At 43.7% G+C, this 27,117-nt stretch overlaps 1 protein-coding gene across 2 annotated transcripts in view; it reads left to right on the forward strand.

Annotated features, from left to right (window-relative positions):
* The window catches only part of LYST (lysosomal trafficking regulator), a 604,516-nt gene that overhangs the window by 59,016 nt on the left and 518,383 nt on the right, over positions 1-27,117 (forward strand). For both annotated transcript variants that reach the window (XM_069769439.1, XM_069769441.1), the window contains exon 4: positions 17,820-19,788. In XM_069769439.1, the coding sequence (XP_069625540.1) occupies positions 17,820-19,788 (1,969 nt within the window). The remainder of the gene's footprint in view (positions 1-17,819; positions 19,789-27,117) is intronic.

The following is a 27,117-nucleotide window of genomic DNA, read 5'->3' on the forward strand; positions in this document are numbered from 1 at the left end:
TTTTGGGTATTTTCAGCCATATAGACCCCTCAAACTGACTTCAAATGTGAGGTGGTCCCTAAAAAAAATGGTTTTGTAAATTTCGTTGTAAAAATGACAAATCGCTGGTCAAATTTTAACCCTTATAACTTCCTAACAAAAAAAAATTTTGTTTCCAAAATTGTGCTGATGTAAAGTAAACATGTGGGAAATGTTATTTATTAACTATTTTGTGTCACATATCTCTCTGGTTTAACAGAATAAAAATTCAAAATGTGAAAATTGCGAAATTTTCAAAATTTTCGCCAAATTTCCGTTTTTATCACAAATAAACGCAGAATTTATTGACCTAAATTTACCACTAACATGAAGCCCAATATGTCACGAAAAAACAATCTCAGAACCGCTAGGATCTGTTGAAGCGTTCCTGAGTTATTACCTCATAAAGGGACACTGGTCAGAATTGCAAAAAACGGCAAGGTCTTTAAGGTCAAAATAGGCTGGGTCATGAAGGGGTTAAGGAGTGACAATAAAACCTTCCAAACCCACGAGAAATTTCGTTTTACAGGAAAAAAATGTTAAACAATTTTCCTGTATAATGACTTGTATATAAAGCAAAATTTCAAAACTATGGAAAAAAACATAATTTTAACCCCTTTACCCCCAAGCGTGGTTTGCACGTTAATGACCAGGCCAGTTTTTACAATTCTGACCACTGTCCCTTTATGAGGTTATAACTCTGGAACGCTTCAATGGATCCCGGTGATTCTGACATTGTTTTCTCATGACATATTGTACTTCATGATAGTGGTAAAATTTATTTGATATTATCTGCGTTTATTTGTGAAAAAACGGAAATTTGACGAAAATTTTGAAAATTTCACAATTTTCCAACTTTGAATTTTTATGCAATTAAATCACAGAGATATGTCACACAAAATACTTAATAAGTAACATTTCCCACATGTCTACTATACATCAGCACGATTTTGGAACCATTTTTTTTTGTTGGGAGTTATAAGGGTTAAAAGTTGACCAGCAATTTCTCATTTTTACAACACCATTTTTTTTAGGGACCACATCTCATTTGGAGTCATTTTGAGGGGTCTATATGATAGAAAATAACCAAGTGTGACACCATTCTAAAAACTGCACCCCTCAAGGTGCTCAAAATTTACATTCAAGAAGTTTATTAACCCTTCAGGTGTTTCACAGGAATTTTTGGATTGTTTAAATAAAAATAGGTATCAACCACTGAGGACTCTCAATTCTAAATATTTTTAAATAAAATGAACATTTATCTTTTTTTCACAAAAAATTTACTTCAGCTCCAATTTGTTTTATTTTACCAAGGGTAACAGGAGAAAATGGACCCCAAAAGTTGTTGTACAATTTGTCCTGAGTACGCCGATACCCCATATGTGGGGGTAAACCACTGTTTGGGCGCATGGCATACCTCAGAAGCGAAGGAGTGCCATTTGACTTTTCAATGCAAAATTGACTGGAATTGAGAAGGGACGCCATGTTGCATTTGGAGAGCCCCTGATGTGCCTAAACATTGAAATCCCCTACAAGTGACACCACTTTGGAAAGTAGACCCCCTAAGGAACTTATGTAGATGTGTGGTGAGCACTATGACCCAAGTGATTCACAGAAGTTTAAAATGCAGAGCCGTAAAAATAAAAAATCATATTTTTTACAAAAATTGTTTTCTCCCCCAATTTTTAATTTTCCCAAGGCAAGAGCAGAAATTGGACCCCAAAAGTTGTTGTACAATTTGTCCTGAGCATTCTGATACCCCATATGTGGGGGTAAACCACTGTGTGGGCGCATGGGAGAGCTCGGAAGGGAAGGAGCGCCATTTGACTTTTCAATGCAAAATTGACTGGAATTGAGATGGGGTGCCATGTTGCGTTAAGAGAGCCGCTGATGTGCCTAAACATTGAAACCCCCCACAAGTGACACAATTTTGGAAAGTAGACCCTCTAAGGAACTCATCTAGATGTGTTGTGAGAGCTTTGAACCCCCAAGTGTTTTTCCCACAAAAATTATTTTTTAGCCCCCAGTTTAGTATTTTCCCAATGGTAACCGGAGAAATTGGACCCAAAAGTTGTTGTCCAATTTGTCCTGAGTACGCTGATATCCCATATGTGGGGGAGGGAACCACCGTTTGGGCGCATGGGAGGGCTCAGAAGGGAGGAAGCGCCATTTGGAATGCAGACTTAGATGGAATGGTCTGCAGGCGTCACATTACGTTTGCAGAGCCCCTAATGTACCTAAACAGTTGAAACGCCCCACAAGTGACCCCATATTGGAAACTAGACCCCCAAGGAACTTATCTAGATGTGTTGTGAGAACTTTGAACCCCCAAGTGTTTCACTAAAGTTTATAACGCAGAGCCGTGAAAATAAAAAAAAAAAATTTTTTCCACAAAAATTATTTTTTAGCCCCCAGTTTAGTATTTTCCCAAGGGTAACAGGAGAAATTGGACCCCAAAAGTTGTTGTCCAATGTGTCCTGAGTACGCTGATACCCCATAAGTTGGGTTAAACCCCTGTTTGGGCGCACGGGAGAGCTCGGAAGGGAAGGAGCACTGTTTTATTTTTTCAATGCAGAATTGGCTAGAATTGAGATCGGATGCCATGTCGCGTTTGGAGAGCCCCTGATGTGCCTAAACAATGGAAACCCCCCAATTATAACTGAAACCCTAATCCAAACACACCCCTAACACTAATCCCAACGGTAACCCTAACCACACCCCTAACCCTGACACCCCTAACCCTGACACCCCTAACCCTGACACCCCTAACCCTAATCCCAACCCTATTCCCAACCGTAAATGTAATCAAACCCTAACCCTAAGTTTAGCCCCCAACCCTAAGTTTAGCCCCAACCCTAACTGTAGCCTTAACCTTAGCCCCAACCCTAACCCTAGCCCAAACCCTAGCCCTAACCCTAAAGGGAAAATGGAAATAAATACATTTTTTTTAATTTTTCCCTAACTAAGGGGGTGATGAGGGGGAGGGGTTGATTTACTTTTATAGTGGGTTTTTAGCGGATTTTTATGATTGGCAGCCGTCACACACTGAAAGACGCTTTTTATTGCAAAAAATATTTTTTGCGTTACCACATTTTGAGAGCTATAATTATTCCATATTTAGGTCCACAGAGTCATATGAGGTCTTGTTTTTTGCAGGACGAGTTGACGTTTTTATTGGTAACATTTTCGGGCACGTGACATTTTTTGATCGCTTTTTATTCTGATTTTTGTGAGGCAGAATGACCAAAAACCAGCTATTCATGAATTTCTTTTGGGGCAGGCGTTCATACCGTTCTGCGTTTGGTAAAATGGATAAAGCAGTTTTATTCTTCGGGTCAGTACGATTACAGTGAACCTCATTTATAGCATTTTTTTTATGATTTGGCGCTTTTATATGATAAAAACTATTTTATAGAAAAAATAATTATTTTTGCATCGCTTTATTCTGAGGACTATAACTTTTTTATTTTTTCTTTGATAACGCTGTATGGCGGCTTGTTTTTTTGCGGGACAAGATGATGTTTTCAGCGGTACCATGGTTATTTATATCCATCTTTTTGATCGCGTGTTATTCCACTTTTTGTTTGGCGGTATGATAATAAAGCATTGTTTTTTGCCCCGTGGTTTTTTTTTTATACGGTGTTCACTGAAGGGGTTAACTAGTGGGACAGTTTTATAGGTCGGGTCGTTACGGACGCGGCGATACTAAATATGTGTACTTTTTTTTTTTTTTTTTTAATTAGATAAATGTATTTATAGGAACAATATATATATATATATATATATATATATATATATATATATATATATATATATATTTTGGGAATTTTTTTTATTTTTTTTTACACATGTAAATATATATTTTTTTACACTATAACATTGCCCCGTGACCGCTCTTAGCACATAGTGCCGGATGTCAGCTGCGATAGTTAGCTGACACCCGGCCGCGATTGGCCGCGCTCCCCCCGAGAGTGCGGCTGATCGCTATGATGTACTATCCCGTCGGTGGGCACATGGGCCAACCAAATGTTTATATATACGGTGTGTGTATATATGTGTATATATATATATATATATATATATATATATATATATATATATATATATATATGTGTGTGTGTGTGTGTAGATATATATATATATATATATATATATATATATATATATATATATATATATATATATATATATATATATACTCTAGTATAAGCCGAGGCTCCTAAATTTGCCACAAAAAGCATGGAAAAATTGTTGACTCGAGTATAAGCTGGGTATACATTGTCCCCTCATCCCTATCCTGGTATGCTTGGCTCCCCATCCCTGTCCTTGTGTGCATGGTTCCCCGTCCCTGTATGCATGGCTTCTTTTCCCCGTCGTTGTATGCATAACTCTCCATCCATGGCCTTGTATGCATGGTTCCTATAAAAAAAAAACCTCTTACCTTCCCTGTATACACTCGCTGCCTCTCCTTCTGGCGCCAGCAGCTCTCCCTGCCAAGCGATCACATGTCACCGCTCATTAAGGTAATGAATATTCACTCCATGCCAATGGGAGTGGATATACGTGAATATTCATTACCTTAATGAGCAGGGAACATATGTTACTCCTCTGGAAGAGCTGCTGGCATCGGCCGGAACGAGATGCAGCGAGGGCGCGCAGGGAAGGTATGTAGGATGTGTGCTGTGCTGGAAGCTGGCGGCTGTGGCTGTATCTGCGTGCTGTAAGAGAAATGAATATTCACTGCCAGCGCAGTGCCAGCACTTCCCCGCTGTTTTTCTGGGACAGTGACTCGTGTATAGTGTTGAGCGATACCTTCCGATATTCGGAAATATTGGTATCAGATTGGATCGGCCGATATCCAAAAAATATCAGATATCGCCGATACCGATACCCGATACCAATGCAAGTCAATGGGACAAAATATCGGAATTAAAATAAACACTTTCTTTCCTTGTAGGTTAATTCTACATGAAGGCAAACAACGAAGAATAATGTAGGATGTATTGGAGGTGGAGGAGACATTAAAGGCATAAGTCATTTGATTAGCCCAATCAAATGGAATAGCAGGAATTAATTTTTTTTTAAGACGTTCAGAGATTTTTTATATTTTGTCAGATATTTATGTTCCACTACTTCTATGCTCTTCACCTTCTTTTTTTACTTCTCCCACACTTTCTTCTTCATCATCTTCAGCAGCAGCATCTTTTTCATCAATTTCTCCTTCACCTTATTCATCTTCTTCTTCTTCACCTTCTTCCTTTTATTCTTTTTTTTACATCTTCATATTCTTTTTATTCAACTATTATTCTTCTTCATATTCTACTTCTTCATATTCTTCTTCTTCATCATATTCTTATTTGTGACAGGCATTCCTGTAGTTGTTATCTATAAATGTTTGAAGATTACACCTTCCGTTCTGCCTGTCACAAAAGATTTACAACAGGATTTGTCCGTGTTCAGTTTGGCCTGCAGCAGCACGTTTTTTTCCAGGGGCAACACGAGGAGGAACGGACTCACCCCCATACACTGCTTAGTCTTCTTCTGCTTATAATTTAGATAATATCTTTTGCTCTGATTTTTAGTCTTATGCTTAATGTTCATCTGCTTTTTGTTCTGCAGCTTCTTGTTCTTCTGCTTCTCAGTCTTCAGGGTCGTCGTCTCCAGGGTCGTCGTCTCCGGGGTCGTCGTCTTCTTCGGGGTGGTCTTCAGGGTCGTCGTCTCCAGGGTCGTCGTCTTCTTCGGGGTGGTCTTCAGGATCGTCGTCTTTAGGGTCTTGAACTTGGAAATGTAGCAGAAGGTACAAGAAGGCTGAGGAATTGCCGAGAACCAGGTGACGGTACTGAAACCCGGATGGCTACCCGAAGGTAGAAGAGCCAATGGAACTACCGAGGACCAGCTGATGGTACTGGAACCCGGTTACTAAGCAGGAGGTACCCGTGCCAGAAAGCACTACCAAGGACCACCAGATGTTCGTGGAACTCGGATACCCAGAATGAGGCACCTAAGCCAAAGGCTCTGCCTGGAACCAGCTGACGGTACTGCAACCAGGATGGGGAGCAGAAGGTACAAGAGCCAAAGACACTGCCGAGAACCAGCTGACTGTACTGGAACCCGGATGGGTAGCAGAAGGTACAAGAGCCAATGGAACTACCGAGGACCAGCTGACGGTGCTAAAACCCGGTTACTAACCAGGAGGTACCCGTGCCAGAAAGCACTACCAAGGACCACAAGACATTGGTGGAACTCGGATACCCAGAAGGAGGCACCTAAGCCAAAGGCTCTGCCTAGAACCAGCTGACGATACTGGAACCAGGATGGGGAGCAGAAGGTACAAGAGCAAAAGACACTGCCGAGAATCAGCTGACGGTACTGGAACCCGGATGGGTAGCAGAAGGTACAAGAGCCAATGGAACTACCGTGGACTAGCTGACGGTACTGGAACCCGGTTACTAAGCAGGAGGTTACTGTGCCAGAAAGCACTACCAAGGACCACCAGACGTTGGTGGAACTCGGATACCCAGAAGGAGGCACCTAAGCCAAAGTCTCTGCCTGGAACCAGCTGACGGTACTGGAACCAGTGGGACCTATTCAAGATTGTCTCCCAAAGAACCAGCTAATGGTGCTTTATCTCAGATAGAAAGCAGAAGGTCCACAGGAAAAAAAAATTACTAGGCCGCGAGCCGGAAACCCACAGTCCTACAGGGGGAGCTTGTCCTATTGGCACTACGGAACCAGCCTTCATTTCCAGTTCCCGCAGCCCACATAGGAAGCACCTAAACTGCAGACACCACAGAGTTGGCTAACCCTACCGCAACCCGACAGGACAACATATTGGAGGCAAAGTGACCTTGACACTACCTGGAAACAGCTGGCGTGCTGGAACCAGGCTGGGCAGGAGGGAATACCTGTGACAAAGACACTTCTGAGCAACAACTGGCGGTGTTGGAGCCCAGGGATTACAGGAGAAACAGAGTGTAGGCTGAGGCCTAATTGGAGCAAGTTGAAAGGGAACCTGTAACCTCCCCAGGCGTTTGTAACTAAAAGAGCCAGCTTGTGCAGCACTAATGCAGCACAAGGAAAAGGTGGCTCTTTTACTTATGCTCCTTGCACACGCTGAAGTTAAAACTTATAAAATGTGCCCCCTCTTACCGTGAAACCGTCCCGGAGGTGAGACTTTCCTTTTTAATGAGATGCAGCACAGCTGTCATTCATACCCCCTTGACGCCGGGCGCCGCCTCCTCAGCGTTGTTTGAATCTGTCCCGGAGCCTGCACTGTTATGTTATCCCTTGGGCATGCGCAGAAAGCGCTGCCCGTCTTCTGACATAATTTGTTGTCAGGCTGACTGCACCTGTGCGGCCGCGCTGCCCGAGATCTCTCCCCGCAGTGTCTTCTGAATTATTCACACTGCGGGGCTGGGTTTCATGGGCATGCGCAGTGCATATCTTCGCCTCTCACTCATCTCCTTCCGCCTTCTTCAGACTGTTTGGCGTCAGCTGATCCCTAAGCGCATGCCACGGCGATTAGGGATCAGCTGACGCCGCACAGTCTGAAGAAGGTGGAGGGTCAATGCTAGAAACTGAGTGGAGAAATTGCCGCACACACAGCAGGGGAGCAGCTGGCATTACTGAACCCCAATAACAGGAGCAACTGTTGACTGTGTAGACAGCACTTCCGGGCAGCAACTGGGGGTGTTGGAGCCCAGGGAATCCAGGAGAAGCAGAGTGTAGGCCGAGGCCTAATTGGAGCAAGTTTAATATCTGTTGTAGTCTCATTGTGGAGGGAGCAGGAGACATTGCCGCACACACAGCAGGGGAGCAGCTGGCGTTACTGAACCCCAATAACAGAGGAGCAACTGTTGACTGTGTAGACAGCACTTCCAGGCAGCAACTGCCGGTGTTGGAGCCCAGGGTCAATGCTAGAAGCATAGTGTAGGCCGAGGCCTAATTGGTGAAAGTTTAATAGCTGTTGTAGTCTTAGTGTGGAGGGAGCAGGAAAAATTGCCGGATACACAGCAGGGGATCAGCTGACATTACTGAACCCCAATAACATGGCAGCAAGTGTTGACTGTGCAGACAGCACTTCCGATCAGCAACTGGCGGTGTTGGAGTCCAGGGATTACAGGAGAAACAGAGTGTAGGCCGAGACCTAATTGGAGCAAGTTTCAAATCTGTGGTAGTGTGAGTGTGGAGGGAGCAGGAGAAATTGCCGGATACACAGAAGGGGATCAGCTGACGTTGCTGAACCCCAATAACACGGCAGCAAGTGTTGACTGTGCAGATGGCACTTCTGAGCATTTACTGGCGGTGTTGGAGCCCAGGGAATCCAGGAGAAGCAGAGTGTAGGCTGAGGCCTAATTGGAGCAAGTTTCAAATCTGTGGTAGTGTGAATGTGGAGGTAGCAGGATCAATTGCCGGATACACAGCTGGGGATCAGTTGACGTTACTGAAACCCAATAACACTGGGTCATGTGTTGACTGTGCAGACGGCACTTCTGAGCAGCAACTGGCGGTGTTGGAGCCCAGGGATTGCAGTTCAGGTGGTAGAAACATGAACACAACAGGAGACCTGGATACTATTGCCAACCAATTATTTAATCTGGAAGAGGAGTGGCAAATTCCTGCGAGATCCAGGCCTTGTTCATTTTCAGAAAAGTAAGCCTGTCAACGTTATCGGAGGATAGTCGCCTGCGACGGTCTGTTAGTACACCACCTGCGGCACTAAAGATGCGTTCCGATAATACACTAGCAGCAGGGCAAGCCAGCACCTCCAATGCATACTGGCTAAGCTCTGGCCATGTATCCAGCTTAGAGACCCAAAACTTGAAGGGGGAAGAGCCGTGTCGGAGTACACTGAGAGGGCAAGACAAATGAGTCTGTCACCATCTGACGGAAACGTTGCCTCCTGCTGACTGGAGCCGTCTGTGATGGTGTAGACATTTGTGGCGGGCACACAAATGTTTGCCACAGTTGGGCCATACTGGTCTTGCCTTGTGTTGAGGCACTGCTTCTGCTCCCTCTTTGTGCAGAGTTTCCTCCACTGCCTCGACGCACTGAGCTGCTTTGTAAAGCACTAGCAGCACTGCTCTCAGTTGGACTGGAGAAGATGATGGAATGCACCAGTGTGTCTTGGTTCTCCCGCATTTTACGCTCCCGGTTCAACGGTGTTATGAGGCTTTGTAAGTGTCCCGGTAGCGAGGATCTAGGAGGGTGTACACCCAATAATCAGCCGTGTGAGAATGTGGGCGATGCAGTGGTCATTTGTCAGGCACTGCAGCATGAAATCAACCATGTGCTGCAGACTGCCAACTGGCCAAGAAACGCTGTCCCCTGCTTGAGGCGTGATCTCTGCCTGCTCTGCATCACCCCACCCTCGCTCTACATACTGACTACTGGGGCATTGTGTAACTCCCTCCTCTGGACAGATGTCTTCCTCATCCATTGACTCCTCCTCATCACAAAGTGTCCCCTGCCTAGGCCTTTGTGAGGAACCACGTTGCGCAGATTGTCCAGAAGCAGATGGCATTTGTGACTCCTCATCCTCCACCTCTTCCATAACCTCCTCCCTTAGCGCTTGCAGTGTTTTTTCAACCAGGCAGATAAGGGGATAGTCAGGCTGACTAGTGCATCATCTGCACTTGCCATCCACGTGGAATCATCGAAAGCACGCAAAACCTGGCAGATGTCCTTCATAGTGGCCCACTCAGTGGTTGTGAAGTCTGAACGGCGCGCAGTGCGACTTTTTTGCGCCTGATGCAGCTGGTACTCCATTGCTGCTGGCTGCTGCTCACACAACTGCTCCAACATATGTAATGTTGAATTCCACCTGTGGGTAGGTCACATATGATGCGATGTTCCGGAAGGCGGAATTGGCACTGCAGAGCTGGTCTAGGCGGACATTGTGAAGCAGTGCATCAAGATCCGGATAGTCCCTAAAAAAAAAAAACTCTTCACGACCAAGTTGAGCACGTGCCAAACATGGGATGTGAGTGAGGTTGCCTAGGCCCAGAGCTGCCACCAGATTTTGGCCATTGTATCACACTACCATGCCTGGCTGGAGATTCGCTGACACAAACCACACGTCGCTCTCCTACTTGATGGCATTCCAGAGCTCCTGCGCTGTGTGGCTTCGATTCCCAAAGAAATTAATTTCAATACGGCCTGTTGACGTTTGGCCATGGCTGTGCTCATATCGGTCGCAACAGGTAAGCGTTCACGGGTCCATGTAGAGGTGGACTGTGACTGCTCCTGCAGCGATGATTCAGAGGAACTGGAGTATGAGGAGGAGTCAATGTGTACAGACTGGATTCCTGCAATTCTTGGAGTTGGCAGAACACGTACAGCGCCACTCTCAAGATCTTTACCCGGCTCCACAACATTTACCCAACGGGCACTGAGGGAGTATCGTCCCTGTCCATGGTGACTGGTCCACGCATCGGTGGTGAGGTGGACCTTGCTACTGACTGCGTTTAGTAGCGCACGTTTAATGTTTCCCTCCACATGCTTTTGCAGGGCAGGGACGGCTTGCCTGCTGAAATAAAAGCGGCTGGGCACGTTGTATTGTGGGACTGCCAATACCATCAAGTTACGGAAGGTGTCAGTCTCCACCAGCCTGAATGACAGCATTTCAAGGGACATCAGTTTTGCAATGCCAGCATTCAGAGCCTGTGCTCGGGGTGGTTTGCCGAGAATGGCCACCTTTCCTCCCATGCCTGTGCTACCGATGGCTGTAGACTGGGCTGAGAGTGTGAGGATGACAGGGAATTTGGTGCTGGGGGTGGAATTACACTGGGTCTCTGTACAACAGTGCCAGAGGTTCTTCCATGGCGATCCTGTGAGGAAGCCGAACCAGCTGTGTGTGTGCTGGAGGAAGAGGCTACAACACGAGCTGAAGAGGTGGTAGGTGCCGCTGTAGGTTGGCCTAGGTCTTCAGTGTGTTTGTGTAACTCTACCACGTGCTTGGTCCGCACATGTTTCCACATATTTGTGGTATTGAGGTTGCTGACACTTTCCCCTCTTTTGACTTTCTGATTACACAGCTTGCATTTGACAAAGCATATGTCATCTGCAACTGTGTCAAAAAAGGACCAGGCACTGCGAGTCTTGGGAGCGCCCGTTTTGGGTTTTGGAAGAGGCATGCTCCTAATGGGTGCCGAGGTGGAGGCTACAGGCAACGCAGTCTTCCCCCTCCCTCTCCCTCCTTTTTGGGCCATTCGGGGAATCTCTTCCTCAGAGCTGCTCCCACCACCGTCCTGTACCTCACGCCATGATGGGTCAAGGACCTCATCATCTACACTACCCTCTTCCAACAACTGCTTCTCTTGGGTAGTCTCGGCAGCACAGTACGCACCAGAAAGTGGTATCTGAGTCTCATCATCAGATGCGTACTGAGTTGTGGTGACCGTAGGCACTGGCCCACCCGCCTCTTCAGATTCAGAGAGACAAAGCTGTTGCACATTACTGCATACTACCTCTTCAGATTCTAGAATGCTGCTTGGCTGGCCCCCTCTTTCCAAGCCAAGAGATTCAGAGAACAGAAGTAGAGATGGCTCCTGTCCTGGGCTCTCTGACTGCCTGGGCAATTTGGCAGGTGGTGAAGAGACAGATGGGTGCTCTTCAGTGCTCTGTGCCTGAGAGGATGTGGCACTAATTGAAGTCGATGCGTTAGCTGCCATCCATCCGACAACGGCTTCAATTTGTTCATCTCGCAGTAGTGGGGTACGGCGAGCTCCTACAAAGCTGCGCATGAAGGACTGTTCCCTGCTAAAACTGGGGGAGGATGAGTGTTCTGATGCGGTGGTTTAGGAGCAACATGGAATGAGCTCTGAAGGAAGTGGTAACTGTACTGACTGCAGTCCCTAAGCTCAACACAACACTAGAAGTAGCCGTGGGATGCTCCTAACTGTCCCTAGGCACCTCATCACAGCCTAAGAGCTAACTACCCCTAAAGATAGAAGCAGGAAAACTATCTTGCCTCAGAGAAAATCCCTAATGGATAGATTAGCCCCCCACAAATAATGACTGTGAGTGGAGAGGGAAAAGACATGTTTTCCCAGAATGAAACCAGGATGAGCACAGGAGGCCAGTCTAGCTTGATAGATAGGACAGGATGGAATACTGTGCGGTCAGTATAAAACACTACAAAAATCCACGCAGAGTTCACAAAAAATCTCCACACCTGACTAAAGGTGTGGAGGGTAAATCTGCTTCCCAGAGCTTCCAGCAAGACAGAATTAATTCATACTGATAAGCTGGACAAACATAGAAAGCACAGAACGGATAAGTCCACAATCTGTGGACAGAAAAGAGCAAGCAAGAACTTAGCTTTGCTGAACTGGTCAGGATAACAGGGAAATCCAAAGAGATGTGAATCCAACCAGAAACCATTTACAAGTGGCACTGGCTGAAGGAACGAGCCAGGCAAAAATAGCCGAGCAGAAAAGATGATCAGTGGAAGCAGCTGCTGACAAATAACTCCAAGGAGCAGCCATACCACTTGAAACCACAAGAGGGAGCCCAAGAGCAGAACTCACAAAAGTGCCACTTACAACCACCGGAGGGAGCCCAAGAGCGGAATTCACAACAGATGAGTCACCGGTGCCCGCAGCAGGCACAGAATCCCCATGTCATCTCCCAGCAGAAACTCCACGAACACGTGCCTTACTCCCTGCCTTCTTCATCTTGGTAGACTGATAAAGATAGGCAGAAAAGTACTGAGGGCTTAGTGTGCTTATTCCGGAACAGCTGCTAACAGGAATAAGAAACACTAATTTTATAAAGTGTGGACTAGACTTTAATATGAGCTAATGTGGCCTACACAACTGTAAAGTGGAGTGTTTGGTGAACTTTATTAACTTTTTTTTCGCAGAACAGACAATAGCGTGAGCTGAACTCACACAGAGACCTTGCAGACAGCCGTGAACGGTACTGCAAGGCCTAAAAAAGCTCCTCTATGTACTCCTATATAGTGTTTTTTTCACAATCTAGCAGGATACGGATGGAAACCCACTAATAGGATAAATCAGGACAAAATGTGCAGCAGGCAGCACTAATTGAAAAAAGGACAATGGAACAGTATGAGACAGTGACGCACACTGAGCTGTCTACAACCGGCTGTGGCTGCAGAACAGACTACAGTGTGTTGTTCCCTATGACAGAAAACTTGCTCCAGTCAGTGATTTCCTGTAAATGGATGCACCTGCTGTAGCTGCAATGGCCAGTGCCAGCACTGCCTCTTGCTGTTTTATCCTGTTTCATACGTCAGTGTGTCCGGTACGTGTGGCGACTGATTTTACACGTACTGGAGATGCTTAAACACGTAGACCCATACAAGTGAATGGGTCTGTACACGTGTCAGTGTGTTTCCATGGACTGTGTGTCCGTGTGCAAGGCACACTTATATGTCTGTTTTTTAACAGGAGCACGGGCTGCAAGCTGCCCAGCACACGTGCAGACTGATGACAAATGCATGACTGTGTGTCATCAGTGTAACACGTATTGGCGCCTGAGAATCGGCAGTACCATTTTGTGCTGTTCCCTGGCACTAGGTGGTGAAGACCACTCGCATCACTGTCTCTGGCTCGTGTTGTGATCAGCACTATCGGGAGAATGTTGAGGGTTGTTTTCAACTGATAACTGTGTGAGCAGACGGCGGCTGATGAGAGTATTCATCAGTCACCGCCTGCTCTCTCTCTTATCAATTGAATACAATTCTCAACATTCTCTCCTGCTAGCTCTGATCGCAGAGCGAGCAGGCGTCAATGATATAAGCTGTTTTCAGCACCCGGTGCTGGGTAAAGGCGCGAGCTGTACCGCTGATTCCCAGGTGGCAGTACGTGTGGTACTGATGCGGCACGTATGCCACAAGTATTAAACACATGGACACTTATATGTACTGTTCTGATTTTTCCAGTACCGGAAATATCAGGATGTGTGAAAGAGCCCTAATGCTGCTATCAATTGTGATTTCTGTATTTAGAAAGTTGAGAGAGGGTGGGGGCTCCCTTTCACACCAGCACCTCTGAAAATATTGTGGAGAGCCAATGTTAGTCATGGCAAGTAAGGGCCAAATATGCTAACCTATTTTAAAAGTTTTTTTTTGTTAAAATCATAAAAATGTAGAGAAAAAAAAACAGACAAAATAAAAAACGAAAAAAAATTGACAATAAATATGCATATTCATGCAACACCAAAAAATGAGCAAAAAAATTACATATTTGGTATTGCCATGTCCGGAAAGACCTGATCTATAAAACTGTCACACTATTTAATCCTTATGTTAAACACCATAAAAAAATGCAAAGATTATGGTTTTTCATTAAACCGCCAAACAATATGGAGCAAAACGTGATCAAAAAGTAAAGAAAAAATTCTAACTCTGAAAACATTATTTTGTTCCGCCAAACCAAACTTCCCTCTGCTCCATCAGCTTAAAAATAAAATAGCTATTGTTCTTATCATATGGCAAAGCAAAAAAAATTTTTGTTTTCTAAAAAATTGTTTTTATCTATAAAAGAAACAAAACATAAAAATTATATAAATGTAGCATTTGTATAATTGTACCTCCTGAAGAATAAAGCTGTCATCATTTTTACTACATGGTAAATTTTGTGAGAAAAAAAATAAAAACCATTTCTAAATTGCTGTTTTTTTGTTCATTCTGCCTCTCAAAAGTCAAATAGAAAGAGATAAATAGGATAAATAGGTTTTGTATCCCAAAATAGTACCAAGAAAACTTCATGCAGACTACTATCAGCCAAGAAATAAAAAATGTATAGCTTGCAAAATATGTTGACACAAAATAATTTTTTTTTCTTGTTTTTTTATTTTTATTTTTTATTTTTTAAGTGTGTGATGGTAGCAAACCCTAAAAAATAATAGAAAGGTGGTATCACTGTAATTGTACTGACCCAGTCGTGTCACTTATACCATATGGTGAAATGCATAAAACTGAAATAAAAGCATTTCTTAAACTGCTGTTGATTTTTTCATTCTACTTCATAAAGATCACAGTAAGGCGTGACACACATTTATCCTCTGCTCTATGGTGAGCACTTACATCAAGTTTTCCATTTGAATCTTAAAAAAACTTTATCCAGACAAAACCGTTGTCAGAACATTCAATATAATAAGGAAAATGCAGTCACTTTGGACTCTTGTCTGTCCTATCATCCAGCTGTGTCTATCTTTTTAGGTGTCTTTCTAGGCATGGTCAGATACAAGAAAAAGAGTGCACACTGCTGATCAGAGGTCAGATGGAGTCCAGAGTAACTTTGCTTGCTTCGTTATTGTAGGTGGGTTCTATCTGAATCACATATTTTAGAGATTTAAATGGAAATCGATACCTAAGTGCTCAGTGTAGATCATAGAATAAATATGAACCGAGCCTCAAAAGAGATCCAAAATATTATGTACTCCAAAATAATATCAATAAATAAATAACAGCTACAACTCAACACAAGCAAAAAAAAGCACAGCAAAACCAAAGAAATGAGCCAAAGCATAAGTTGGTATATGTGAAAAGTGTAAGAGCACATTGACACTGTGGCTTTGATGCTTTTTTGATAAAAAAAAAAAAAAGTTAACTAAGTACCCTGTACCCTATGTTATTTACATATACTATTACTATTTACTTATTTACTTACTGTAGGGTACATGCTCAAAACAAGTCCACACTCCGGTCCGTTATCTGTTAACGAAAGTAAAGGCGGATTAATGGTAGTGCAAAGGCTCTGTTTCCTCCCAAAAGAAATCCAACTAAATTTGCACTCCTAAATCCAAATGCCTTTACTTGAGCAAAGAGTCCACTTAAAAATTTTCCGGGTGAGTTTCTCTAAAGGCACAAGCTGGGCACTACAATGACAAAATTGCATTTAAAAAAAAACAACAACAAAAAAACTTTAAAACATCCAATCTGTGCTTGTTTCTAGACAACCTATATGGAGTCAGCATCATCACTACACCTGTCGATAAATTCCCAGAAGGGTGTAATGGGTTTCTGCTGTTTATTTGCAGAGCTCCCAAGTGCCAGGAGTCCGTAAACTATTCTAGGAAAACCTGCGCTCCAAAAGTCAAATAGCGCTCCTTCCCTCCTGAGTCCTTTCATGTGGTATAACAGTACTGTACAGCCACATGTGGGTATTGCCATGTTCAGGAGAAATTGTGTAAGAAATTAAGGGGCTATTTTTACCTATTTCCCCTTGTGAAAATGCAAAATCTATAAAAAAGTTAATTAATTTTTTCATTACACAATGGTACAAAATTCTGCTTAACACCTGGGCTGTCAATATGCTCACTGCATCTCTAGATTAATCTACTAAGCAGAGTAATTTGTAAAATGGGATCATTCATGAGTTGGATGACTTCTGCTTTTTTGGCATTTTAGGGGCTCAAATGTGACATGGTGCTTCTTCCCTTTGAGCTTTGCTGTGTGCTTGAAAAAGTAGTCTCCAACCACATATAGGATATTGGCATACTCAGGAGAAATTGGTCCACGTATTTTGTTATGCAAAATTTTTTCCTATAAATTTATTTATTCATTAAAAGGTTGTGCATAAAGCTACATTTTAGTGGAAGAAAAATTCTTCACTTTCACACCCCAGTGCTTTAAAATTCTGAGAATCACTTGTAGGTTTAAAATGTTCACTATATCCCAAGATGAATTCCTTGAGAGGTGTAGTTTCCAAGATGGGGTCACTTGTTTGGGTTTCTGTTTTTTTGGCATCTCAGGGACTCTCCTAATGTGACTTGGTGTACACAATTTATTCTAGCAAAAATTGTTCTCCAAAAGTCAAGCCCAGCAGTGTGCCCAAACAGTAGTTTTTGTCCATGTATGTACCACCATACTGAGGATAAATTGTACATTAAATTGTGGGTCGATTCTCTCCAGTGTTCCTTGTGAAAATTAAACATTTTGGCTAAAGCTAAATTTTTGTAGAATTAAAACATGTTTTGTTTTCAAAGCCCAATATTGTTAAGATTGTTCTCTGACCTTTGGGGTTCAAGTTGCTCACTTTTGAATAATTGCTCGACCGGTGCAAATTCAAAAATGGGGTCACTTGTGAGTTTTTGCGGCTTTGGTCCATTGTTGGCACTGCAAACGCAGAATAGCTACACAGCCTGTTGCAGCAAAACCTGTTGCAGCAAAAATTCCACTGCATAAGTCAATTGGTACTCCATCCATTCTGAGCAACTGCAGGGGAGAGAGCAGGAACCAGACTACAACAATCTCTTCCCAACACTGGGAGGTCACGGACATCTCCTGGTGCCCATTTTCATTCTTTCTGTGATGTTATATCAACAGATGTGTTTGTTCTCTTTCGCTTTACTCTATCTCCTGGGCATCAATGTTGATCTCATATTGACATGGAACCAGCTCCCCGCATTCTTCCAGCAGTGAGCAGGCTGTCAGTCAACATGACATCACCATTGACAGCCTTTTGGCAGAGCCAGAAGAAAAGTGAATGCTTTGTTGACCAAACATAACAGGAAGCTGGGGAATCACCGCTAAAAGTGGTCATTAACCGCCCTGAGCTAGAAAAGATTGTCACATGGCAGAACACGTAGGTAATTGGCAACAACCTGCCGGTAAGTGGTCAGCACCACAGGGAAATAACATTTCCTGATATATAACACATTTTAAACTAAGCAGCAGTCACAGACCTCGGCACTTGGAGCTGTGCCAATCGCAACCACGCAGGCTAATCTAAAATAACAATTTCCAGGCACTCATCCCCTTGTATGTACAGTCTTAGTCAATTGAAGCCTTTTCATGTGTTAATTTTAGTTTTACATTTATTTTTCAGTGTTTAACCCGTTTCCTAATGGAATGGAAACATTTGCTACCAGTGAAATGTTACAGATATCTCAGAAAAGGATAGATACTGAAGGAACATCCTACTCAGACTCTTCCTATAGCGCTAACACTTTGCTGCAAAGTAAAGCAAAGCATCAGCCCAAAAGCTTATGTCCTCATTCATTGAAGGATAACCAAAAATCACTGTCTTCATCAGACTCTGAGACTACGTTACAAAAACAATCGGTATCTTTGATTAAGCAGAGAAAAAAAACAACACACACATATATTAGAGATCCTAATATAGCTGACAAAAGTTCACAACAGCAGAAGGAACTGAATCAAGATTTGGAAACTGCGTTCTCAATCTCAACAGAAATGAATCAGATGGAAGAAACCTCCTGGATTTCCGATAAGGAAGCTTCACCCTTTAGTCTTTGTCGGATCTTGTTGTCCTTGCTTGAAAAAGTTTGCAAGGTTGATATGCAGAGTCATAGTTCTGTCATTTCTGTCTGCATCGTTCCAGGAATCATCGAATTCATATCGGAAGTCAGCGAATGTAATGCTCCTGGAAAGGGAACTCTAATAAAAGGGTGGACTGAGGAACCAGTGGCATTAGTTCAAAGAATGCTGCTACGTACAGTATTAAGTCTTCTCTCTGTAGACGTTATTGAGAAGGATGTGATTCCTGACAATCTTAGAAATAATCTTATTGGCTTGTTAAAGACATCTTTGAAGCTAAAATATTACTCGGATAAAAAGCAAAACTCCCACCAACAACTATTACAAGATACTGTGCATTGCATCAGCTGTAAACATCAAGCTTTTTTTATTGCAGATCTCCTGGAAGGTGTTTTTCAGATTTTTCTCTCATGTCTTAAATATGCAGCTCCCAATCCTCTCTATTTTAGTCAATGTATAGAGCTTTTACATGACTTTATACAATATAGTGGCTTTGTTATTTTTGAGAATTCAATCATTCAGATGGAATCTTTAAGTTTACGTTCTGAAGAGCTGCATTCACAATCTTCTGACCGTGTGTCGATTCTTATTAGCACTGTTTTAAAAATAGTCAGCCTAATCAAAAAGGTGAAATCTGAACAACTCCATCAAACAATGTGCACACGAAAAAGACATCGGAGATGCGAGTTTTCGCACTTTATGCACCACCACAGAGACCTATCAGGTCTTCCCATTTCACTGTTCAAGAATGATAACCTTGATGAAAGTATGTGTGGGGAAAGCTGTCATCCTGAGAGGAGATGTTGCATAGCCGTGTGTTCACATCACTGTTTGCGTTTACTTCAGAGAGTGGCAGAAACCACTACTTTCTTGCAGATTCTCCTAGGAATCGAGAATGCTGGGATTTGTTGTTGCATGGATCCTTTAACTGTTGTCACTCCTCTTCTTCATGCTTTCAAAGTGCCAACCTTAAAGAATCTGCAGCCCCATATACTAAGTATTCTTGCAAATTTTCTACTGAATCAGTTGGGTGGAGGCAAAACAGCCAATGTTCTCAAACAAGCAACTTGTAACATGTGTGTGATGGACAATGATCAGTTTACAGAGAAATTCAATCCATTTCGAGAGAAAGCCGACTTAACGTCTGCATCAAGTTTGTACAATGTGCCGTACAGATTACAAGGAGTTTTACCATGCGGAGGATCTGAGGATATGATGTGGAAATGGGATTCTTTAGAAACTTACCAGGAACTTGTATTTGGCAATGACTTGCAACTAAGCTTGCTTATTTCTAGCCACATTTGCATCTTAATTCAAGAAGGTAATGCAGTCATTCAGAGAAAATTATATACTCTTATTGTCAATGGAGTTCTGCAGAGAGGGGTGGAAATTGCTCATCACTGCCAACAGTTTGGTATTTCTACATTTTATGGCGACCCTGGTAATGATCAGAAATCATGTTTCCTGGAAATGCTTAAAGTTTATTTAAAAAGTTTACCGGAATTGCTTAAATCCAGGTTAGTAGTCATCTGTATTTGTTTTTACTATGCTTTTTTTTTTTTTGCAAGATCTTAATTTCTGGCAATAATTTCTTTGCACCTCACGATGTATGTATAATTTGTATGCTATTTTAATTTAAACTAAAAAGAAGGTAAAGCGTTTGTCCGCTAATTATTCTTGAGTGCTGCGCAAAAGTGAATTAAAAGAATTTTGTACTTAAATCATGGAATGCCAGTACGCCTTTATTCTCACTCTGAGTCCTCCACGGTTCCCGACTTGCCTGCAGCTATTCATGATAGGCAGAAGGATAGTATTTTTTTTTGGCTCAGATGGACCAGCATCCACCTAATCTTACTTTGTTCAGTACTCAAGGGAAAGTACTGTATTTTTTGGATTATAAGACGCTCCGGATTATAAGACGCACCCCAAATTTTGAGAAGACAAATAGGATTTTTTTTAACCCCTTCATGACCCAGCCTATTTTGACCTTAATGACCTTGCCGTTTTTTGCAATTCTGACCAGTGTCCCTTTGAGGTAATAACTCAGGAACACTTCAATGGATCCTAGCGGTTCTGAGATTGTTTTTTCGTGACATATTGGGCTTCATGTTAGTGCTAAATTTAGGTCAATAAATTCTGCGTTTATTTGTGATAAAAACGGAAATTTTGCGAAAATTTTGAAAATTTCGCAATTTTCACATTTTGAATTTTTATTCTGTTAAACCAGAGAGTTATGTGACACAAAATAGTTAATAAATAACATTTCCCACATGTATACTTTACATCAGCACAATTTTGGAAACAAAATTTTTTTTTGCTAGGAAGTTATAAGGGTTAAAATTTGACCAGCGATTTCTCATTTTTACAACGAAATTTACAAAACCATTTTTTTTAGGGACCACCTCACATTTGAAGTCAGTTTGAGGGGTCTATATGGCTGAAAATACCCAAAAGTGACACCATTCTAAAAACTGCACCCCTCAAAGTGCTCAAAACCACATTCAAGAAGTTTATTAACCCTTCAGGTGCTTCCCAGCAGCAGAAGCAACATGGAAGGAAAAAATGAACATTTAACTTTTTAGTCACAAAAATGATCTTTTAGCAACAATTTTTTTATTTTCCCAATGGTAAAAGGAGAAACTGAACCATGAAAGTTGTTGTCCAATTTGTCCTGAGTATGCTGATACCTCAAATGTGGGGGTAAACCACTGTTTGGGCGCACGGCAGGGCTTGGAAGGGAAGGAGTGCCATTTGACTTTTTGAATGAAAAATTGGCTCCACTCTTTAGCGGACACCTTGTCACGTTTGGAGAGCCCCCGTGTGCCTAAAAATTGGAGCTCTCCCACAAGTGACCCCATTTTGGAAACTAGACGCCCCAAGGAACTTATCTAGATGCATAGTGAGCACTTTAAACCCCCAGGTGCTTCACAAATTGATCCGTAAAAATGAAAAAGTACTTTTTTTTTCACAAAAAAATTCTTTTAGCCTCATTTTTTTCATTTTCACATGGGCAACAGGATAAAATGGATCCTAAAATGTGTTGGGCAATTTCTCCTGAGTACACCAATACCTCACATGTGGGGGTAAACCACTGATTGGGCACATGATAAGGCTCGGAAGGGAAGGAGCGCCATTTGACTTATTGAATGAAAAATTATCTCCATCGTTAGCGGACACCATGTCACGTTTGGAGAGCCCCTGTGTGCCTAAACATTGGAGCTCCCCCACAAGTGACCCCATTTTGGAAACTAGACCCCCCCAAGGAACTTATCTAGATGCCTAGTGAGCACTTTAAACCCCCAGGTGCTTCACTGAAGTTTATAACGCAGAGCCATGAAAATAAAAAATAATTTTTCTTTCCTCAAAAATGATTTTTTAGCCTGGAATTTCCTATGTTGCCAAGGGTAATAGGAGAAATTGGACCCCAAATGTTGTTGTCCAGATTGTCCTGAGTACGCTGATACCCCATATGTGGGGGTGAACCACTGTTTGGGCGCACGGCAGGGCTCAGAAGGGAAGGCACGCCATTTGGCATTTTAAATGGAAAATTAGCTCCAATCATTAGCGGACACCATGTCACGTTTGGAGAGCCCCTGTGTGCCTAAACATTGGAGATCCCCCACAAATCACCCCATTTTGGAAACTAGACCCCCAAAGGAACTAATCTAGATGTGTGGTGAGGACTTTGAACCCCAAGTGCTTCACAGAAGTTTATAACGCAGAGCCATGAAAATAGAAAAAAAAATTTCTTTTCTCAAAAATGATTTTTTAGCCTGCAATTTTTTATTTTCCCAAGGGTAACAGGAGAAATTTGACCCCAAAAGTTGTTGTCCAGTTTCTCCTGAGTACGCTGATACCCCGTGTGTGGGGGTAAACCACTGTTTGCGCACATGTCGGGGCTCATAAGGGAAGTAGTGACTTTTGAAATGCAGACTTTGATGGAATGGTCTGCGGGCGTCACGTTGCGTTTGCAGAGCCCGTGGTGTGCCTAAACAGTAGAAACCCCCCACAAGTGACCCCATTTTAGAAACTAGACTCCCCAAGGAACTTATCTAGATATGTGGTGAGCACTTTGCACCCCAAAGTGCTTCACAGACGTTTACAACGCAGAGCCGTGAAAATAAAAAATCATTTTTCTTTCCTCAAAAATGATGTTTTAGCAAGCAATTTTTTATTTTCACAAGGGTAACAGGAGAAATTGGACCCCAATAATATGCTGGTACCCCATATGTGGGGATAAACCACTGTTTGGGCGCACGTCGGGGCTCGGAAGTGAGGGAGCACCATTTGACTTTTTGAATACAAGATTGGCTAGAATCAATGGTGGCGCCATGTTGCGTTTGGAGACCCCTGATGTGCCTAAACGGTGGAAACCCCTCAATTCTAACTCCAACACTAACCCCCCCACACCCCTAACCCTAATCCCAACTGTAGCCATAACCCTAACCACAACCCTAATTCCAACCCTAACCCTAAGGCTATGTGCCCACGTAGCGGATTCGTGAGATTTTTCCGCACCATTTTTGAAAACTCCGCGGGTAAAAGGCACTGCGTTTTACCTGCGGATTTACCGTACATTTCCAGTGTTTTTTGTGTGGATTTCACCTGCGGATTCCTATTGAGGAACAGGTGTAAAACGCTGCGGAATCCGCACAAAGAATTGACATGCTGCGGAAAATACAACACAGCATTTCCGCGCGGTATTTTCCGCACCATGGGCACAACGGATTTGGTTTTCCATAGGTTTACATGAAACTGCAGCAGTTTCCCATGAGTTTACAGTTCAATGTAAACCTATGGGAAACAAAAATCGCTGTACACATGCTGCAGAAAAACTGCACGGAAACGCAGCGGTGTACATTCCGCAGCATGTCACTTCTTTCTGCGGATTCCGCAGCGGTTTTACAACTGCTCCAATAGAAAATCGCAGTTGTAAAACCACAATGAAATGCGCAGAAAAACCGTGGTAAATCCGCCATAAATCCGCAGCGGTTTAGCGAAAAATCCGCAGAGGACCAGAATACGTGTGCACATACCGAAACCCTAACCCTAATTCTAACCTTAGTGAAAAAAAAAAAATCTTAATTTTATTATAGATCGGAGCACGGGGGGGTGGATCGGAGCATGGGGGAGTGGATCGGAGCACGGGGGGGTGGATCGGAGCACGGGGGGTGGATCGGAGTGCAGGAGGGTTGGATCGGAGCACGGGGGGGATTGGAGCACGCGGGGAATGGACAAGAGCACGGGGGGAGCGGACAGGAGGACGGAGGGGAGCGGAGCGGTGCATAGGACTGATCGGAGGACTGGGGGGGCGATCGGTGGGGTGGGGGGGCACACCATTGTTTCCAGCCATGGCCGATGATATTGCAGCATCGGCCATGGCTGGATTGTAATATTTCACCAGTTTTAATAGGTGAAATATTACAAATCGCTCTGATTGGCAGTTTCACTTTTAACAGCCAATCAGAGCGATCGTAGCCACGGGGGGGTGAAGCCACCCCCCCTGGGCTGAAGTACCACTTCCCCTGTCCCTGCAGATCGGGTGAAATAGGAGTTAACCCTTTCACCCGATCTGCAGGGACGTGATCTTTCCATGACGCCACATAGGCATCATGGGTCGGATTGGCACCGACTTTCATGACGCCTACGTGGCGTCAAAGGTCGGGAAGGGGTTAACCCGTGCTCCGTTCCACCCCCCGTGCTCCGTTCCACCCCCCCGTGCTCCGTTCCACCCCTCCCGCGTTCCGATCCACCCCCCCATGCTCCGATCCCCCCCCCCCGTGCTCCCCCCCCACCCCATCATACTTACCGATCCTGCCGGGGTCCGTCCGTCTTCTACCTGGGCGCCGCCATCTTCCAAAATGGCGGGCGCATGCGCAGTGCGCCCGCCGAATCTGCCGGGCGGCAGATTCGTTCAAAGTGCATTTTGATCACTGAGATATAATCTATCCCAGTGATCAAAATAAAAAATAATAAATGCCCCCCCCCCCCTTTGTCACCCCCATATGTAGGGACAATAAAAAAATATAGAATTTTTTTTTTCCACTAATGTTAGAATAGGGTTAGGGTTAGGGCTAGGGCTAGGGTTAGGGTTAGAGCTAGGGTTAGGGCTAGGGTTAGGGCTAGGGTTAGGGTTAGAGCTAAGGTTAGGGCTAGGGTTAGGGTTTTGGTATGTGCACACGTATTCTGGTCCTCTGCGGATTTTTCCGCTGCGGATTTGATAAATCCGCAGTGCTAAACCGCTGCGGATTTATGGCGGATTTACCATGTTTTTTCTGCGCATTTCACTGCGGTTTTACAACTGCGGTTTTCTATTGGAGCAGTTGTAAAACCGCTGCGGAATCCGCAGAAAGAAGAGACATGCTGCGGAATGTAAACCGCTGTGTTTCCGTGCAGTTTTTCTGCAGCATGTGTACAGCGATTTTTGTTTCCCATAGGTTTACATTGAACTGTAAACTCATGGGAAACTGCTGCGGATCCGCAGCGTTTTCCGCAGCGTGTGCACATACCTTTAGAATTAGGCTATGTGCACACGGTGCGGATTTGGCTGCGGATCCGCAGCGGAATGGCCGCTGCGGATTCGCAGCAGTGTTCCATCAGGTTTACAGTACCAAGTAAACCTATGGAAAACCAAATCCGCTGTGCCCATGGTGCGGAAAATACCGCGCGGAATCCGCAGATGAAATCCGCACAAAAAACACTGGAAATCCGCGGAAAATCCGCAGGTAAAACGCAGTGCCTTTTACCCGCGGATTTTTAAAAAATGATGCTGAAAAATCTCACACGAATCCGCAACGTGGGCACATAGCCTTAGGGTTAGGGTTGGGGTTAGGGTTGTGATTAGGGTTGTGGTTAGGGTTAGGGGTGTGTTGGGGTTAGGGTTGTGGTTAGGGGTGTGTTGGGGTTAGGGTTGTGATTAGGGTTATGGCTACAGTTGGGATTAGGGTTAGGGGTGTGTTGGGGTTAGTGTTGGAGGTAGAATTAAGGGGTTTCCACTGTTTAGGCACATCAGGGGTCTCCAAACGCAACATGGCGCCACCATTGATTCCAGCCAATCTTGTATTCAAAAAGTCAAATGGTGCTCCCTCACTTCAGAGCCCCGACGTGTGCCCAAATAGTGGTTTACCCCCACATATGGGGTACCAGCATACTCAGGATAAACTGCGCAACAATTATTGGGGTCCAATTTCTCCTGTTACCCTTGTGAAAATAAAAAAATGCTTGCTAAAACATAATTTTTGAGGAAAGAAAAATGATTTTTTATTTTCACGGCTCTGCGTTGTAAACGTCTGTGAAGCACTTTGGGGTTCAAAGTGCTCACCACATATCTAGATAAGTTCCTTGGGGGGTCTAGTTTCTAAAATGCGGTCACTTGTGGGGGGTTTCTACTGTTTAGGCACACCAGGGGCTCTGCAAACGCAACGTGACGCCCGCAGACCATTCCATCAAAGTCTGCATTTCAAAAGTCACTACTTCCCTTCTGAGCCCCGACGTGTGCCCAAACAGTGGTTTACCCCCACACATAGGGTATCGGCGTACTCAGGAGAAACTGGACAACAACTTTTGGGGTCCAATTTCTCCTGTAACCCTTGGGAAAATAAAAAATTCTGGGCTAAATAATTATTTTTGAGGAAAGAAAACTTATTTATTATTTTCACGGCTCTGCGTTGTAAACTTCTGTGAAGCACTTGGGGGTTCAAAGTGCTCACCACACATCTAGATAAGTTCCTTTCGGGGTCTAGTTTCCAAAATGGGGTCACTTGTGGGGGGTTTCTACTGTTTAGCCACATGAGGGGCTCTGCAAACGCAACGTGACGCCCGCAGAGCATTCCATCAAAGTCTGCATTTAAAAACGTCACTATTTCACTTCCGAGCCCCGGCGTGTGCCCAAACAGTGGTTTACCCCCACACATGGGGTATCAGTGTACTCAGGAGAAACTGGACAACAACTTTTGGGGTGAAATTTCTCCTGTTACCCTTGGGAAAATAAAAAATTGCAGGCTAAAAGATCATTTTTGAGAAAATAATTTTTATTTTTTATTTTCATGGCTCTGCGTTATAAACTTCTGTGAAGCACTTGGGGGTTCAAAGTCCTCACCACACATCTAGATAAGTTCCTTTCGGGGTCTAGTTTCCAAAATGGGGTCACTTGTGGGGGGTTTCTACTGTTTAGCCACATCAGGGGCTCTGCAAACGTAACGTGACGCCCACAGAGCCTTCCATCAAAGTCTGCATTTCAAAACATCACTACTTCACTTCCGAGCCCCGGCATGTGCCCAAACAGTGGTTTACCCCCACATATGGGGTATCAGCGTACTCAGGAGAAACTGGACAACAACTTTTGGGGTCAAATTTCTCCTGTTACCCTTGGGAAAATAAAAAATTGCAGGCTAAAAGATCATTTTTGGGAAAATAATTTTTTTTTTTTCATGGCTCTGCGTTATAAACTTCTGTGAAGCACTTGGGGTTTCAAAGTCCTCACCACACATCTAGATTAGTTCCTTTGGGGGTCTAGTTTCCAAAATGGGGTCATTTGTGGGGGATCTCCAATGTTTAGGCACACAGGGGTTCTCCAAACGTGACATGGTGTCCGCTAATGTTTGGAGCTAATTTTCCATTTAAAAAGCCAAATGGCGTGCCTTCCCTTCCGAGCCCTGCCGTGTGCCCAAACAGTGGTTTACCCCCACATATGGGGTATCAGCATACTCAGGACAAACTGGACAAGAACTTTTGGGGTCCAATTTCTCCTATTACCCTTGGCAAAATAGGAAATTCCAGGCTAAAAAATCATTTTTGAGGAAAGAAAAATTATTTTTTATTTTCATGGCTCTGCGTTATAAACTTCT

Source organism: Ranitomeya imitator, chromosome 5, assembly GCF_032444005.1.
Source record: "Ranitomeya imitator isolate aRanImi1 chromosome 5, aRanImi1.pri, whole genome shotgun sequence".
NCBI classification, from domain to species: domain Eukaryota; kingdom Metazoa; phylum Chordata; class Amphibia; order Anura; family Dendrobatidae; genus Ranitomeya; species Ranitomeya imitator.